We start from the raw sequence: 15,057 nt of genomic DNA, 5'->3' as shown, positions 1-15,057 counted from the left end.
GTGTGTGTGTTCACTGTCGGATGGCGACCCACTGACAGCTGCAGTCTCAGATCAAACAGAAATCAGTCTGGGTGGTGAGTGAGTGATCTCCATCAGAAAGTCTTTATTCTTCCACAGGTCAGGACATAGCATGCACTCATACATAATAGGCTAATCACAAAGTACCCTTTCTTACATAAGCTACATCTCCTTGAGAACGCTAATATTGCCTGCCTCCAGCCTACCCCACACCCCCTCAGTCTCTGGTTGACTCGTTATAGACCAGCGCAGCATCCAGGGGCGGAGTCTCTGTGTTGTAGCATCCTATGGCCGCCTTACTGAACACTGGGCACAAGTCCTGCTCACACCACCTGTAACACAGACACAGTCACAAATACACACACACAGTTACTGCTAGAACTATTAGCCTACAAGTAGTAAGGGCAGGGCTCTCCAACCCTGTTCCTGGAGAGCTACAGTCCTGTAGGTTTTCACTCCAACCCTAATCTAACACACCTGATTCTAATAATTAGCTGGAGTGAAAACCTAGAGGAGGGTAGCTCTCCAGGAACAGGGTTGGAGAGCTCTGGACTAGGGACTAGTGAGAACTAGTAGTGGGGACGGATATGTGTGTTTACCGGACAGCAGCATAGGCATCAGAGTGAGAGGCTCCCTCCCATGAGGCATGGTCAATGAGCAGAGCACCTGAAACACATACACAGATGGGGTCACAATACATCCTCAGGGCAAGCCAACTCTGGCAGTGGTTAACTGAGAAAGGTGATGGGCTATACAGTAAGTGCTACTCCTGTTATGCCAATGTTCAGTTAAAAATCAAATTGTATTTTTCCCATGCGCCAAATACAATGGGTGTAAACTTTACAGTGAAATGCTTGCTTACGAGCCCTTCCCAACGATGCAGTGTAAAAAAAATCATAATAAAAAGTGTGTATAGTACCCATATAAATGCGTGCCAGACTGTATGCCAGGTCTCGTGCTGCCAGCTCCACATAGCCAGGTGGTTTGAGAGCAGCGGCCTGCAGGAACTCTCTCAGACCAGAGAGGGCACTGTCTACTGATCTCACAGCCACAGACAGGGAGGGGAGGGAGGCTGCTGCTAGTAGAGACTGGGGGAGGAGCGGGAGGGAGAGATGCAGATAGAGGGAGAAAGTCAGAATTTGTATAGCAAATCGTTTTTTTTCTTCATTTTATTAATAGTAACAGTCTTTCATGCCTGCCATTCCTTTTTAGTTCAAGTAGGATAATGCTAGATAAAGGCTGCGGAAACTAACTAAATATCCCAAATATAATCTTGACTGTCTAAGTCCATCAACAACAACTAAGCTCAATAAAAAATATATATATCCTTTAGCATTTTGGATGACAAAAATATAAATGCAACTTGCAACAATTTCAAAGATTTTACTGAGTTACAGTTCATATAAGGAAATCAGTGAATTTAAATAAAGAAATTAGGCCCTAATCTATGGATTTCATATGACTGGGAATACAGATATGCATCTGTTGGTCACAGATACCTTAAAAAAAAGGTATGGGCGTGGATCAGAAAACCAGTCAGTCAGCCAGTGGCCATCGAAGGTGAGCATTTGCCCACTGAAGTCGGTTACAACGCTGAACTGCAGTCAGGTCAAGACCCTGGTGAGGACAACGAGCACGCAGATGAGCTTCCCTCAGACGGTTTCTGACAGTTTGTGCAGAAATTATTCGGTTGTGCAAACCCACAGTTTCATCAGCTGTCCGGGTGGCTGGTCTCAGACGATCCCGCAAGTGAAGAAGCTGGATGTGGAGGTCCTGGGCTGGCGTGGTTACACGTGGTCTGCGGTTGTGAGGCCGATTGGACGTACTGCCAAATTCTCTCATAACGTTGGAGGACATTCCTGTAGTCAGCATGCCAATTGCACACTCCTTCAAAACTTGAGACATCTGTGGCATTGTGTTGTGTGACAAAACTGCACATTTTAGAGTGGCCTTTTACTGTCCCAAGCACAAGCTTCTTGATATGCCACACCTGTCAGGTGGATGAATTATCTTGGCAAAGGAGAAATGCTCACCAATTGGGGATGTAAACAACATTTTTGGGAAATAAGCTTTTTGTGACTATGGAACATTTCTCTGATCTTTTATTTCAGCTCATGAAACATGGGACCAACACTTTACATGTTGCGTTTATATTTATGTTCAGTGTAATTAGCATAATAAAAAAATCCCCATAAAACTCTGTCAGTTTAAGCTAGATATATCTGTTATTTTTGCATTGGATGCGTCTCAATCCACTGCATCCGCCGATGTCGTACTTCCGCATCTGCGGTGAAAGGTGACAGAGCTAGAGCAGTGTTTGTCAGACCATGAGACATCCCAAAAATCAGTGTTCTCACAAAATCGTCTGTAGTGTCCGAACAGTTTGGGCTACACACTAACATGTCGGTTGTTTTGCTCTAGGACGCCCACAGGCCTGAATGTCCCCGGTACCAGTTGAAAAAATTAATGGAAGTATATATGGAGACTGTTTAGCGCAAAAAATAAGGGGTTAAATACATGTAAAAAAAATAAATAAAAAAATAACATGTTTCTGATCTTTCCTATATCGCTTAGATATAGGACAGACACTTCAGAACAAACTTCCTTTTGATATTTTTTGGGACTAACTGTTGTTCCATGTAGTGAATCTGTTATTCAATGCGTTTGTATGGGCCAATAGCAGTAAGGCCAAATAAAAATGTTCATCATATAATAATTACTATAATTTTTTTATACTTACATTTACATTTACATTTTAGTCATTTAGCAGACGCTCTTATCCAGAGCGACTTACAGTTAGTGAATACATATTTTTTTATACTGGCCCCCCGTGGGAATCAAACCCACAACCCTGGCATTGCAAACGCCATGCTCTATCAACTGAGCTACATCCCTGCCGGCCATTCCCTCCCCTACCCTGGACGACGCTGGGCCAATTGTGCGCCGCCCATGAGTCTCCCGGTCGCGGCCGGCTGCGACAGAGCCTGGATTCGAACCAGGATCTAGTGGCACAGTTAGCACTGCGATGCAGCGCCTTAGACCACTGCGCCACTCAGGACCACTGCGCCACTCAAGGGGTCTTAAAATTCAAAATCAAATAGCTAAATGATCCTTGGTATGACCTTCTTAAAACAATTCCATATACCTTAGTAGAACCCCCCCCACTCCCCCTTCCCCGGCTTAGACAAGGCTTAGTCTGTAGAGGGTTAAGGGACCCTGACCTGAGTGTGTGTGAAGTAGGCCTGCAGTACGAGGCCTGAGCTCCGAGAGACGCAGCGCAGAACATCCAGAGACAGAACATTAGTGGTCCCCTCCCAGATACTCAACACCTAGAGAGAGAGAGAGAGAGAGAGAGAGAGAGAGAGAGAGAGAGAGAGAGAGAGAAGAGGTACTGTCAGGGCCGGATTACCGAATGGGAACGAAGTGCACGTGCTCTGGGCAGGGCTCTAAAATGAGCACTGTGCGACTAAGAAAAAAGATCTCCCAGAAAATAATTGTTTTAATGATAAGGCTACGCTGTACCGTTGTTTCCGAGTGCCCTAGAGAAAAAAGCGAGTGCAGATTTGATAGTGTCATGGTTGCACCATTACGACAGCGAAAACGGCTTGCTCGTCGCCCAACCAGGTATAAAAGATCTGACCTATATTACCCGGATCACCGGGACTGCATTTTACATTCATAAACCATGTTGTGGGCCGTTCTAAAACTACTCTCGCGTGGTTAACCATTTGTTTACACTTTGTTGAGTCATGTTACCTCATTGTCTAGCTAGCTAACAACCTGGTATCTTTACCAGTATATCCAAACATTCTGGGGCACAGAAAGAAAGGGAAAGGGATAGCTTCTTCAGGAGATCAATGACCATAGCAATGAATGAATGACAGATCTCTAGCATGTCATCATCACAAACCTGACTTTTTTAAAGAGACAGTGTTTTCTATGCAATGCATCTCAATAGGAAAAAATTGCGCATTTACACAATGTAGAAACATAATATTCTACAAATGACTTTTGTAATTTCAATGACAGGTATTCAAATCAAATGTATTTGCCACATGTGCCTAATACAACAGGTGTAGATCTTACAGTGAAATGCTTACTTACAAACCCTTAACCAACAATGCAGTTTTTAAGAACATTTAAGTGTTAAGTAAAAAATTGCAAATAATTAAAGAGCAGCAGTAAAATAAAATAACAGTAGGGAGGCTATATACAGGGGGTAGCGGTACAGAGACAATGTGCGGGGGCACCGGTTAGTCGAGGTAATTGAGGTAATATGTACATATGGGTAGAGTTAAAGTGACTATGCATAGATGATAAACAGAGTAGCAACAGCGTAAAAGAGGGGGTTGGGGTGGGGGGGGCAATGCAAATAGCCCGGGTAGCCATGATTAGCTGTTCAGGAGTCTTATGGCTTGGGGGTAGAAGCTGTTAAGAAGCCTTTTGGACCTAGACTTGGCGCTTCGTATCAACATCTTAGCTTAACTAATGTCTTTACAGTGTTACATATTCGTTTCTTGGGCGCAACATGTGCTTCAAAAGTAAGTCGAATTCATATAAGCCCAATATAGGCTGTATCTCAACAAAAAAAATTACAATCGTATTTTCTGGTGCTCATACATTTCATGTGGTGAGCACAAATTGGGGGGCACCAGTGCTACCAATGAAACATTTTAATTTAGAGCTCTGGCCCCAAGGCCCCCGACCTCTATGGGGCCCCCAACCAAAAATATATTTTTTGGGGGGGTTGGGGCCCCCCAGATAGCATATGATAGAAAAATGTGTAGAATTGTAGGAAATTCGCTTTAAAACTGCACACTTTTCTCTCAGCCTCATAGCACAATGTGAACAATAGCATGAGATGAGCTTTAAAACAGCCATTTTTTTCTCTCTGACCCATGGCAAAATGTGTAGAACTGCAGGAAATTTGCTTTAAACCGGCAACATTTTGCACCCCGGAGGTCGGGCCCCAAATGTGGTAGTCCGACCATGGGTACTGTTACACTAAAATTAACTATTGCCACTCAATTGTTGTTGTTGAGTAACAGACTGAGAGTAACAAACTACTTCATCCATTAACAGCAACATAATTTTACTCCATTACGTAACACAAAGTAAGTCTGCCTTCAGAGAGACAGATGTGCATCATGTGACTACCTACCTGAGCATCTCTAAGCATTGCAGGTAGTCCCGTGTCCTCTATGTAGCCCTGCCCCCCGAAACTCTCCAGCCCTTCGGAAATCACGGCAACTGCCTAAGACACACAGGGATAACACACACACACACACACTACATCACCTCACACACATCTCTACTGCCTTTATACAATGACTAAAATTATTAAATACACACCCCAGTCTTTCACTGCCATCTGCCAGTATTATCCAATGTCTATGTTCTGTTTTCTGGTGTAATGTGATTGGTTACCTGTTTGTCAACAAAAACAGAGTGTGTGTGTGTACCTGTTTGCCAGTGTAGAGTTTGGCCACTGGTGTGAGCAGACGAAGGAGGTGAATCTCCAGCTGGGAGGCGTGGCCTGTCTCCTCTCTGCCAATCAGACGACAGACCTCCATCACCAGCAGGAACGCTCCTCGAGTCTCCACCTATAGGAGGAAGGCATTGAGGGGAGGGGGGAAGAAGAGAAAAAGAGAGCCGAGGTGTGTGAAGACAAGGTGAAGACAAGTAGTAGGTTTAGGGGTTATAGTAGGGTATTCTATTTTACAACTTTATTTTCAGCTGACCTCCATCCTAGCGAGGGTCTGCATGTGAAGGGGGTGGTCTCTCAGGAGCTTCCCAAAGGCAGAGCGACGTGTGGCGTAGTCACGAGCCAGCTGGAGTACCCTGCACACACACACACACCCACCATCAATACACACCCTTGACCGTCAGTACGGCAGTGGGTAGTAGTGAATAGATACCTCCTCATACCAGCCACAGCAGACACGCTGTTATGGATACGAGTCACAGTCAGCATGTTGGCTATACACGCCACACCTCTACCCTCTTCTGACAGCTGAGAAAGAAGGGAGGAATGTTAGTGTGTGTGTGTGTGTGTGTGTGTGTCAGTGTGTGTGTGTGTGAGTGAATCTGACCCTGTGTGCAGGCAGGCCGTCCAGCAGCAGCTCAGCGGTGGGCATCTGTCTGGTTCCCAGTTTGTCCTTCAGTCTTTGGACCTCGATGCCCTGAACCATCCCCTTCTCATCACGCACTGCAGCATAGAACATAGACAGACCTCTACTGCCCTGAGACACACACACACACACACACACACCAGTTAGAAGGAGGACGATAGACATGGGGAGGGGGGGGTCAGGATTAAGGGGTAAAGAATTAAGAAGATGAGGGCTGATGAACATTGAATGGTACCGATGTGGTCTGTCCGTCTCCATCTGTGACTCTGGCCAGTGTGAGAGTCATGTCTGCATCTGTAGCCGAGGTGAACCACTTGAAACCTGACAGTCTGTATGTACCATCACTCTGCAGCAACGCTACGGTCTCTGTACCATTGCCTAGACACACACACGTGCACACACAAACACACACAAACACACACAAATATGATTATCATCAGTAGGCATGTAACCTATCATCATCTCCTACAGTGTCTGTAACCAACCAGAGAGAATACAGACACACTGACCTACATCAGATCCTCCCCTGCGTTCAGTCATCCACTGTCCAGACGTCCAGAAGTGCTCAGGGTCACGAGAGGTCAGGCGGCTGAAGGCCTCCGCTACTGGCCAAGACACACCCAGAGACTACGCATGCACACACATAGAGACAAGCTTATGAATCACAATATCACAAGTTGTAGTGATTGTGTGTGTGTGTGTGTGTGTGTGTGTGTGTATGTAACACAAATCAATAACATCACCAATTCCAACATGAGCAGTGTTAACCATTTAAAGTCAATTCAGACAGACAGACACACACAAACATACACACACACACACACCTGTATAACCTTGGCAGCTCCATCAGTCATAGCCAGAGGACAGGTGTAGAGGCCAGAGGAGGGAGAGTACAGATACAGCTTACACATCTGGTACACACGACTGGAACACATACACACTTTATATTAGTACTATATTTAACCTTAGCTGACACATACTATTGGTGTATGAATATGTAAGTCTCTATGCATGAAATTCTAATAATGCCAAGTCACAAAATGCCAATGAGATTACTGTCACTCATTATGTTTTTATGTTCACTGTGTGTTTGTCAGGTGAGCGTATATGTGTTAGGGTTTAGCTAAGGATTCAGTGTGTATGGGTCAGGTTTGTGTGTCTACCACCTCCACTCCCCGTAGGTCCTCTCGTATCCGATGGCAACCAGCCCCTCCTGTGCTGATAGGTCCTTCATGCATTGCCAGGCAGGGGATGTGACGATGCGGTCAACACGGCAACCCCAGGGGTCATAGGTCACCAACCGAGGGGGTGTGACCTCACACTCCCGACCCCACCCATCCACCTCACGCACCAACCGCTCCCCAAAGACACGCAGGTCGGAATATACTGCCTGGGAACACACACACCACCATCATCATCATTATCAGTGACTAACAGATAAAGCATCATCATCATAGTTTCAATCCATTCTGAAACATTATGGCATACACAGTACACACACACCTCACTGGGCAGGTGTCTCCTCAGGTATCCCTGTAGCAGAGCGTCCTCCAGGAAGGGGTTCTTTAGCACCGGTCTCTCCTGGAAGAACCCTCCGATCCCGGCCCGGGAGAACTCTGCCTGCCCCTCTGCTCCGGGGGCATCTTGGGGAGGCCGAACCAGGCTTTTCTGAACCACACTCACAGAACTGCTGCGTGACAGCGACCGATACAATCCGGTACACACCCGGTAACCGTGTCTGGTGACCTGTCGGTTCGCAGCCATTATTCAGGAGCTCAGACCTAAGGCCACTGGCCTGAATATGATACAAAGTAAACGGATTTATTCAAAACAGCAGCTGCATTTCTTTAGTTACATTTAAAAGCCTACTCCTTGATTTGAAAAATAACAAAATAGACCCGCCACTTGGTTTTCTATAAAGCTAGCTAGAGAAACCACTCTCAACTTCATAGATGGATCTATACAAGGATTGACATTATAAGTGATATTCACCAAGAATCAATTGATTTTTTATATATATAATTATATGTAATTAATTTAAATGATCATAAATGGCTGTAAATAGCAGTGGGCCTTTAAGAAATCTTACGGATTTGCAGTAGGAAATCTTATGGACTGCAGTTTTAATAATAGCCTACAAAAACGAATTAATTAAATTAACAGTCAACGCCATGTGTAGTCAAACATAATTTCAACATTTAGTTTAGTAATTCGAATAAAACAAACACTAAAAAAATCATTATGCAATACCAACGTTCGTGATCAGCTTGTGATTCAAAAGTGTGTCAAAGTTCATGCACTGTAGCGACAGAGCAATCTCTATGCTGCACGGTAGTCTACCACTGGTTGTCAAACGTTTACAAAATATTTGGTTTGAAAAGCTTGAAAGAAAACGAATAAATACGCCTTACTTAACAACTTCTGCAACTTTGTTTTGTTTACACACGGACTCACGTAGTTCAGACTTCCCCTCTTACTTTCCTTCAAAATAAAAGTCAGGATCAACCTCTGGTTTCGTTATAAAAGTCTATATCAAACTTCAAAATAAAAGTCTGAAACATCAGACCAGACAGCTGCTTTTCAGAAGATACACATAGCTTCTACAATGAAATAACAGTGGCAACCCTATAGTAAAGATCTAGAACTCTCAGTTGAAAAACATCATTCAGTGCAATACAAAGAATAACCAATAACCATGCATGTGTGACCAACTCAGTAGCCTTGTGGTTAGTGTCCACCCTGAGATTGGAAGGTTGTGAGTTTGATCCCTGGCCGAGTCATACCAAAGACTGTTAAAATGGGACCTGATGCGTCTCTGCTTGGCACTCAGCATTAAAGAGATACATTCGGGGGTAAGGCCCTGTGATAGACTAGTGTCCAGGGGGTGTACTTGTACATCAAGCTGCCTTACGCTATAGGAACGGGAGATAGGCTCCTGCCCTATGAGCTTACTACAGTGAGGGAAAAAATTATTTGATCCCCTGCTGATTTTGTACGTTTGCCCACTGAAAAAGACATGATCAGTCTATAATTTTAATGGTAGGTTTATTTGAACAGTGAGAGACAGAATAACAACAAAAAAATCCAGAAAAACACATGTCAAAAATGTTATAAATTGATTTGCATTTTAATGAGGCAAATAAGTATTTCACCCCTCTGCAAAACATGACTTAGTACTTGGTGGCAAAACCCTTGTTGGCAATCACAGAGGTCAGACGTTTCTTGTAGTTGGCCACCAGGTTTGCACACATCTCAGGAGGGATTTTGTCCCACTTCTCTTTGCAGATCTTCTCCAAGTCATTAAGGTTTCGAGGCTGGCGTTTGGCAACTCCACAGATTTTCTGGCTAGACCACTCCAGGACCTTAATGTGCTTCTTCTTGAGTCACTCCTTTGTTGCCTTGGCCGTGTGTTTTGGGTCATTGTCATGCTGGAATACCCATCCACGACCCATTTTCAATGCCCTGGCTGAGGGAAGGCGGTTCTCACCCAAGATTTGACGGTACATGGCCCGTCCATCGTCCCTTTGATGCAGTGAAGTTGTCCTGTCCCCTTAGCAGAAAAACACCCCCAAAGCATAATAGGCAGCATTCCTCCTCCTCCAAACACGGCGAGTTGAGTTGATGCCAAAGAGCTCCATTTTGGTCTCATCTGACCACAACACTTTCACCCAGTTCTCATCTGAATCATTCAGATGTTCATTGGCAAACTTCAGACGGGCCTGTATATGTGATTTCTTGAGCAGGGGGACCTTGCGGGCGCTGCAGGATTTCAGTCCTTCACGGCATAGTGTGTTACCAATTGTTTTCTTGGTGACTATGGTCCCAGCTGCCTTGAGATAATTGACAAGATCCTCCCGTGTAGTTCTGGGCTGATTCCTCACTGTTCTCATGATCATTGCAACTCCACGAGGTGAGATCTTGCATGGAGCCCCAGGCAGAGGCGAGTTGAGTTGATGCCAAAGAGCTCCATCCCTTTTACGCTGCTGCTACTCTGTTAAGTATTTATGCATAGTCACTTTAACTCTACCCACATGTACATATTACCTCAACTAGCCGGTGCCCCCGCACATTGACTATGCAACGGTACCCCCCTGTATATATAGCCTCCCTACTGTCACTTTATTCTATTGTATATATAGCCTCCCTACTGTCACTTTATTTTTTTTACTTCTGCTCTTTTTTCTCAACACTTTTTTGTTGTTGTTTTATTCTTACTTTTTTGTTTAAAATAAATGCACTGTTGGTTAAGGGCTGTAAGTAAGCATTTCACTGTAATGTCTGCACCTGTTGTATTCGGCGCATGTGACCAATAAAATTTGATTTGATTTGATTTGACAGTTATTTTGTGTTTCTTCAATTTTTTCGAATAATCGCACCAACTGTTGTCACCTTCTCACCAAGCTGCTTGGCGATGGTCTTGTAACCAATTCCAGCCTTGTGTAAGTCTACAATCTTGTCCCTGACATCCTTGGAGAGCTCTTTGGTCTTGGCCATGGTGGAGAGTTTGGAATCTGATTGATTGATTGCTTCTGTGGACAGGTGTCTTTTATACAGGTAACAAGGTGAGATTAGGAGCACTCCCTTTAAGAGTGTGCTCCTAATCTCAGCTCGTTACCTGTATAAAAGACATGTGGGAGCCAGAAATCTTTCGGATTGAGAGGGGGTCAAATACTTATTTCCCTCATTAAAATGCAAATCAATTAATAAAAATTTTGACATGCGTTTTTCTGGATTTTTTTGTTGTTATTCTGTCTCTCACTGTTCAAATAAACCTACCATTAAAATTATAGACTGATCATTTCTTTGTCAGTGGGCAAACGTACAAAATCAGCAGGGGATCAAATACTTTTTTCCCCTCACTGTATGCATGTGTGGTACAGTATGTTGAATTCTGTGTGGTGTTTGTAGTAGATATACTAACTTACCATGCATGTGGTACAGAATTACTTTCAAATATGCCTTCGTGTAGCATGACGAATAACCATGATGCATGTGGTGTAGTTGTCTGGGAACCAAATTTATTATTTCTCCATAGAGGTAAAAAATACAGCATATTTTTCAATGAGGACACACCAGACAAAATAACGTTCACCTTTTAATAAAAGTTTCCTTGACATGTTAAAAATACTCATTAGAAGAAACATGACCACTGAATAATATGAACAAAGAACTATAAACTCAGAATCCAGATAATAACTTTGAGAACTAAATGAAAACAGTGAAACGTCACAATGGTAAGAGGAAACAATTGGGACATAATACGGTTGTACTGAGGAGATGTTATAGATAGCCGTACTGATAAAACCCAGTAAGTACCTCAGTCTTGAGGGCTTTGGAGAACCAAACACCCTCAATAGTCTGGCTGGTAAATCTGACGACTACACTGTCAGAATAGGGTAGGGTGGGAGAGAGGAGGGTAGGTGGGAGAGAGGAGGCTAGGGTGGGAGAGAGGAGGCTAGGGTGGGAGAGAGGAGGCTAGGGTAGGAGAGAGGAGGCTAGGGTGGGAGAGAGGAGGCTAGGGTGGGAGAGAGGAGGCTAGGGTGGGAGAGAGGAGGCTAGGGTGAAGAGGAGGCTAGGGTGGGAGAGAGGAGGCTAGGGTGGGAGAGAGGAGGCTAGGGTGGGAGAGAGGAGGCTAGGGTGGGAGAGAGATGAGAGAGAGGCTAGGGTGGGAGAGAAGGGGCTAGGGTGGGAGAGAGGAGGGTAGGGTGGGAGAGAGGAGGGTAGGGTGGGAGAGAGGAGGGTAGGGTGGGAGAGGAGCAAGTAGGTTGAAAGCCGCTAGGCAACACTGATTTGTTTTATCAACACTGGGATAATGGGTGAAACTTAATGCTTTAACATGCTTTAAAAGGCTAGACCAGAGTGATGGCAGCTAACATCAAATCTGAGATTCAATGGGACTGGATTTGCATCTGACTGTGACTGGTGGTAATAAAGGGGTTATGGGTCAGGACGTTATCCGATTATTGGTTTATGATTCATGTAATTTCTCTCCACCTGATCACAGATCAATATAGAGAATACATATGAATCTTCCCTGCTCCATGGTTTAGTTCACCATCAGACCCTCTTCTGAAATCACAGAATCGCCTGTCATCTACATCACAGGAACTTTGATCAGAGACGCTTTGTGCCATACTCAGACTGGCGTGTGTGTGTGTGTGTGTCTGTATGTTTATGTGTATATGTGTGTGCAGAATCTGATTGCCACCTACAGATTGACAATAGTTCAGTTCTACAGTCAATCAGGACTGGCTGGCTTAACCTACAGTAGCTTAACATAACTTGTATATAACATACATTGTTGATATATAAAAGGACTAAATAAAAATACACGTCCATTATGAGAACATGCTAATGCTAACTAAAAAGGTACAGAAAGAGAAACAGAAAAAAAACATATACTGCAGTTTTATAAAAACAAACTCAGGGACCAAATGGCAAAAGCACCAGTTCAGGCAGCAGCTGCCTCTCCTCCATCTGCAGATCTAACAGAAGACAGAGTAGACTGTGTAGAGCGGGGCGGGCGGGCCTTGTGGAGGGGGTTATGGGTAAAGGGCGACTGTAGAGGAGCTACAGAGCTACAGTACGTTGGGAAGGCCGGACAGACCAGAGTTCTGAGAGTCAGATGGGGCAGTGCTGTCTGAGTCAGGCACCAGGTGGAGAGACATACTGTCTGTCTGTCTGTCTGTCTCCTCTCTAGTCCCCCTTGGTCAGCAGGTCTTCTATGTAGGCATCCAGTTCATCATCTGTGTTAATGTCAATGTCCTGCAGAAGGAAAGGAGAGACATTAGTATTCAGTGTGTGTGTTACCTCGTATCTTTTCTGTAGCAAAGCTTCGATGTTGGTGTGTGTGTGTGTGTGTCTTACCTCCTGTACTTTCTGCAGCAGTTGTACGATGTTGGTTCGTAGTTTCTGTAGCTTTTCGTCTGCCTCCCTGAGTTTGGTCTCAGCGCTGCTACTCTTTTCCTCCACAGCTTTGGCTCTGGCATCAGCTCTGCTCTGGTACGAGTTACACAAAGACTGGAGACCCAGCTCATACTGCTGGAAATACTCTTTCTGCAGAAACACATGCACACAGGTCAGACACATTCACAGACTTTGCTCTGGTATGAATTACAATGATACGAGTGTCTACTATGACTGCAGCAGGCTCGGCTCCAGGGTAGGTCTCTAGAAGACATGGGTTAGAGGTCAGGAGTTAAAGGTCAGTCTCACCATAGGGAAGGCCACTAGCTCCTCTGCAGTCATGCTGTTGACATCGTCCTTCGGGATCCGGAAATCAGGAGGGAAGAAATAACGCAGCACCGTCCTGAAGAGAACACACACAAACACAATTATAGCTATGACATCCCCTCAACATTCTCCCTCTGAAAAAAGAGAATTGGAGGCCAAAAACCAACAGTTATGACTCAATGACAGAGCATCGGGTAGTCATGGTTACCTCATCATGGTGACCAGGTTGTCAGTCACTTCTCGACTGGTTCCTGGTTGGGTGGTGTCGGGTTCCATGGGGGGGCCTTTCTCAGTCCCCTCCCCTTGCTGTGTGTCAGGGGTCTGGGAGAGGGGAGAGGGGGGTCGCATCAACCTCACCTCCTCACTGCCTTTGAAAACCCTAATAACAACAACAATAAATTATACCAACAACCTCACCGCCTTTAGCCATCATAATAACACCCCAAAACTCCTGAGAACACTAACTCATCAAATCAATACACAATTAAATAAACATTTGGAAATGACACAGAAACGGGCACATCATTGGCTACTGGTATAGCACACACATAAACGTAAGAGAACAGAGCACAGACACGGTGACTTGGTGAGCCTACCATCGATCCTTGGGGGTGGATCTGGGGACATAGTCAAACTTCACCTTCCAGCGAACGCTCTGCTTACTGGTATCCACAGCAACCACTTTGCCTGTGAACCATTCCTTATTCACACGCACCTCCACCAACAGACCCTTATCTACAGGAGGCAACACACAGGAGTATTATGAAGCAGTCCTGAAACCGCTTTCTATGGCATAGTGCCTCATGGAGCTACAGTGGGGAAAAAAAGTATTTAGTCAGCCACCAATTGTGCAAGTTCTCCCACTTAAAAAGATGAGAGAGGCCTGTAATTTTCATCATAGGTACACGTCAACTATGACAGACAAAATGAGAAGAAAAAAATCCAGAAAATCACATTGTAGGATTTTTAATGAATTTATTTGCAAATTATGGTGAAAAATAAGTATTTGGTCAATAACAAAAGTTTCTCAATACTTTGTTATATACCCTTTGTTGGCAATGACACAGGTCAAACGTTTTCATGTCTTCACAAGGTTTTCACACACTGTTGCTGGTATTTTGGCCCATTCCTCCATGCAGATCTCCTCTAGAGCAGTGATGTTTTGGGGCTGTCGCTGGGCAACACGGACTTTCAACTCCCTCCAAAGATTTTCTATGGGGTTGAGATCTGGAGACTGGCTAGGCCACTCCAAGACCTTGAAATGCTTCTTACGAAGCCACTCCTTCGTTGCCTGGGCGGTGTGTTTGGGATCATTGTCATGCTGAAAGACCCAGCCACGTTTCATCTTCAATGCCCTTGCTGATGGAAGGAGGTTTTCACTCAAAATCTCACGATACATGGCCCCATTCATTCTTTCCTTTACACGGATCAGTTGTCCTGGTCCCTTTGCAGAAAAACAGCCTCAAAGCATGATGTTTCCACCCCCATGCTTCACAGTAGGTATGGTGTTCTTTGGATGCAACTCAGCATTCTTTGTCCTCCAAACACTGACGAGTTGAGTTTTTACCAAAAAAGTTCTATTTTGGTTTCATCTGACCATATGACATTCTCCCAATCCTCTTCTGGATCATCCAAATGCACTCTAGCAAACTTCAGACGGGCCTGGACATGTACT

General features: G+C 44.6%; 2 protein-coding genes across 5 annotated transcripts in view; both read right to left on the bottom strand.

Moving 5' to 3' along the window:
- Positions 1-72: 72 nt before the first annotated feature.
- On the bottom strand, positions 73-8,684 carry LOC121573856 (acyl-CoA dehydrogenase family member 11). 4 transcript variants are annotated; one of them, XM_041886232.1, is made up of 15 exons: positions 8,604-8,684; positions 7,653-7,944; positions 7,316-7,539; positions 6,974-7,073; positions 6,659-6,776; positions 6,385-6,527; positions 6,111-6,260; positions 5,937-6,031; positions 5,760-5,859; positions 5,481-5,621; positions 5,180-5,272; positions 3,240-3,347; positions 938-1,106; positions 618-684; positions 73-350 (listed from the first exon to the last, which is right to left on the bottom strand). In XM_041886232.1, exons 2-15 carry the CDS (start codon positions 7,911-7,913, stop codon positions 236-238), a joined length of 1,884 nt encoding a protein of 627 aa, XP_041742166.1. In that variant the 5' UTR covers positions 7,914-7,944; positions 8,604-8,684; the 3' UTR covers positions 73-235. The 4 variants fall into 4 exon arrangements, with proteins under 4 accessions (XP_041742166.1, XP_041742138.1, XP_041742157.1 ...); XM_041886204.1 differs by having other exon boundaries at positions 8,561-8,664; XM_041886223.2 differs by having other exon boundaries at positions 8,400-8,629.
- Positions 8,685-11,828: 3,144 nt separating this feature from the next.
- LOC121573873 (ATPase MORC2A-like) overlaps positions 11,829-15,057 on the bottom strand; it is a 39,115-nt gene continuing 35,886 nt past the window's right edge. Inside the window, exons 22-26 of the mRNA XM_041886244.2 lie at positions 13,979-14,117; positions 13,591-13,761; positions 13,365-13,458; positions 13,017-13,205; positions 11,829-12,914 (exon numbers count right to left, since the gene is read on the bottom strand). Coding sequence (XP_041742178.2) covers positions 12,846-12,914; positions 13,017-13,205; positions 13,365-13,458; positions 13,591-13,761; positions 13,979-14,117 — 662 coding nt within the window. The 3' untranslated portion in view covers positions 11,829-12,845. The remainder of the gene's footprint in view (positions 12,915-13,016; positions 13,206-13,364; positions 13,459-13,590; positions 13,762-13,978; positions 14,118-15,057) is intronic.

The sequence above is a fragment of the Coregonus clupeaformis genome, chromosome 18 (genome assembly GCF_020615455.1).
Source record: "Coregonus clupeaformis isolate EN_2021a chromosome 18, ASM2061545v1, whole genome shotgun sequence".
NCBI lineage: Eukaryota > Metazoa > Chordata > Actinopteri > Salmoniformes > Salmonidae > Coregonus > Coregonus clupeaformis.
Note: the sequence above shows the minus strand (reverse complement) of the source record. Positions and strands in the feature narration are given on the sequence as shown.

What these genes read in the sequence shown, in the direction of transcription:
- LOC121573856 (XM_041886232.1), bottom strand. Translation starts at nt 7,913, where the DNA reads ATGGCTGCGAACCGACAGGTCACCAGACACGGTTACCGGGTGTGTACC. An exon ending in GCTGTGGCTGGTATGAGGAG is followed by an intron (nt 5,860 to 5,936) that starts GTATCTATTCAC and finishes GTGTGTGTGCAG; the next exon opens with GGTACTCCAGCTGGCTCGTG. An exon ending in AGACCCTCGCTAGGATGGAG is followed by an intron (nt 5,622 to 5,759) that starts GTCAGCTGAAAA and finishes TTCCTCCTATAG; the next exon opens with GTGGAGACTCGAGGAGCGTT.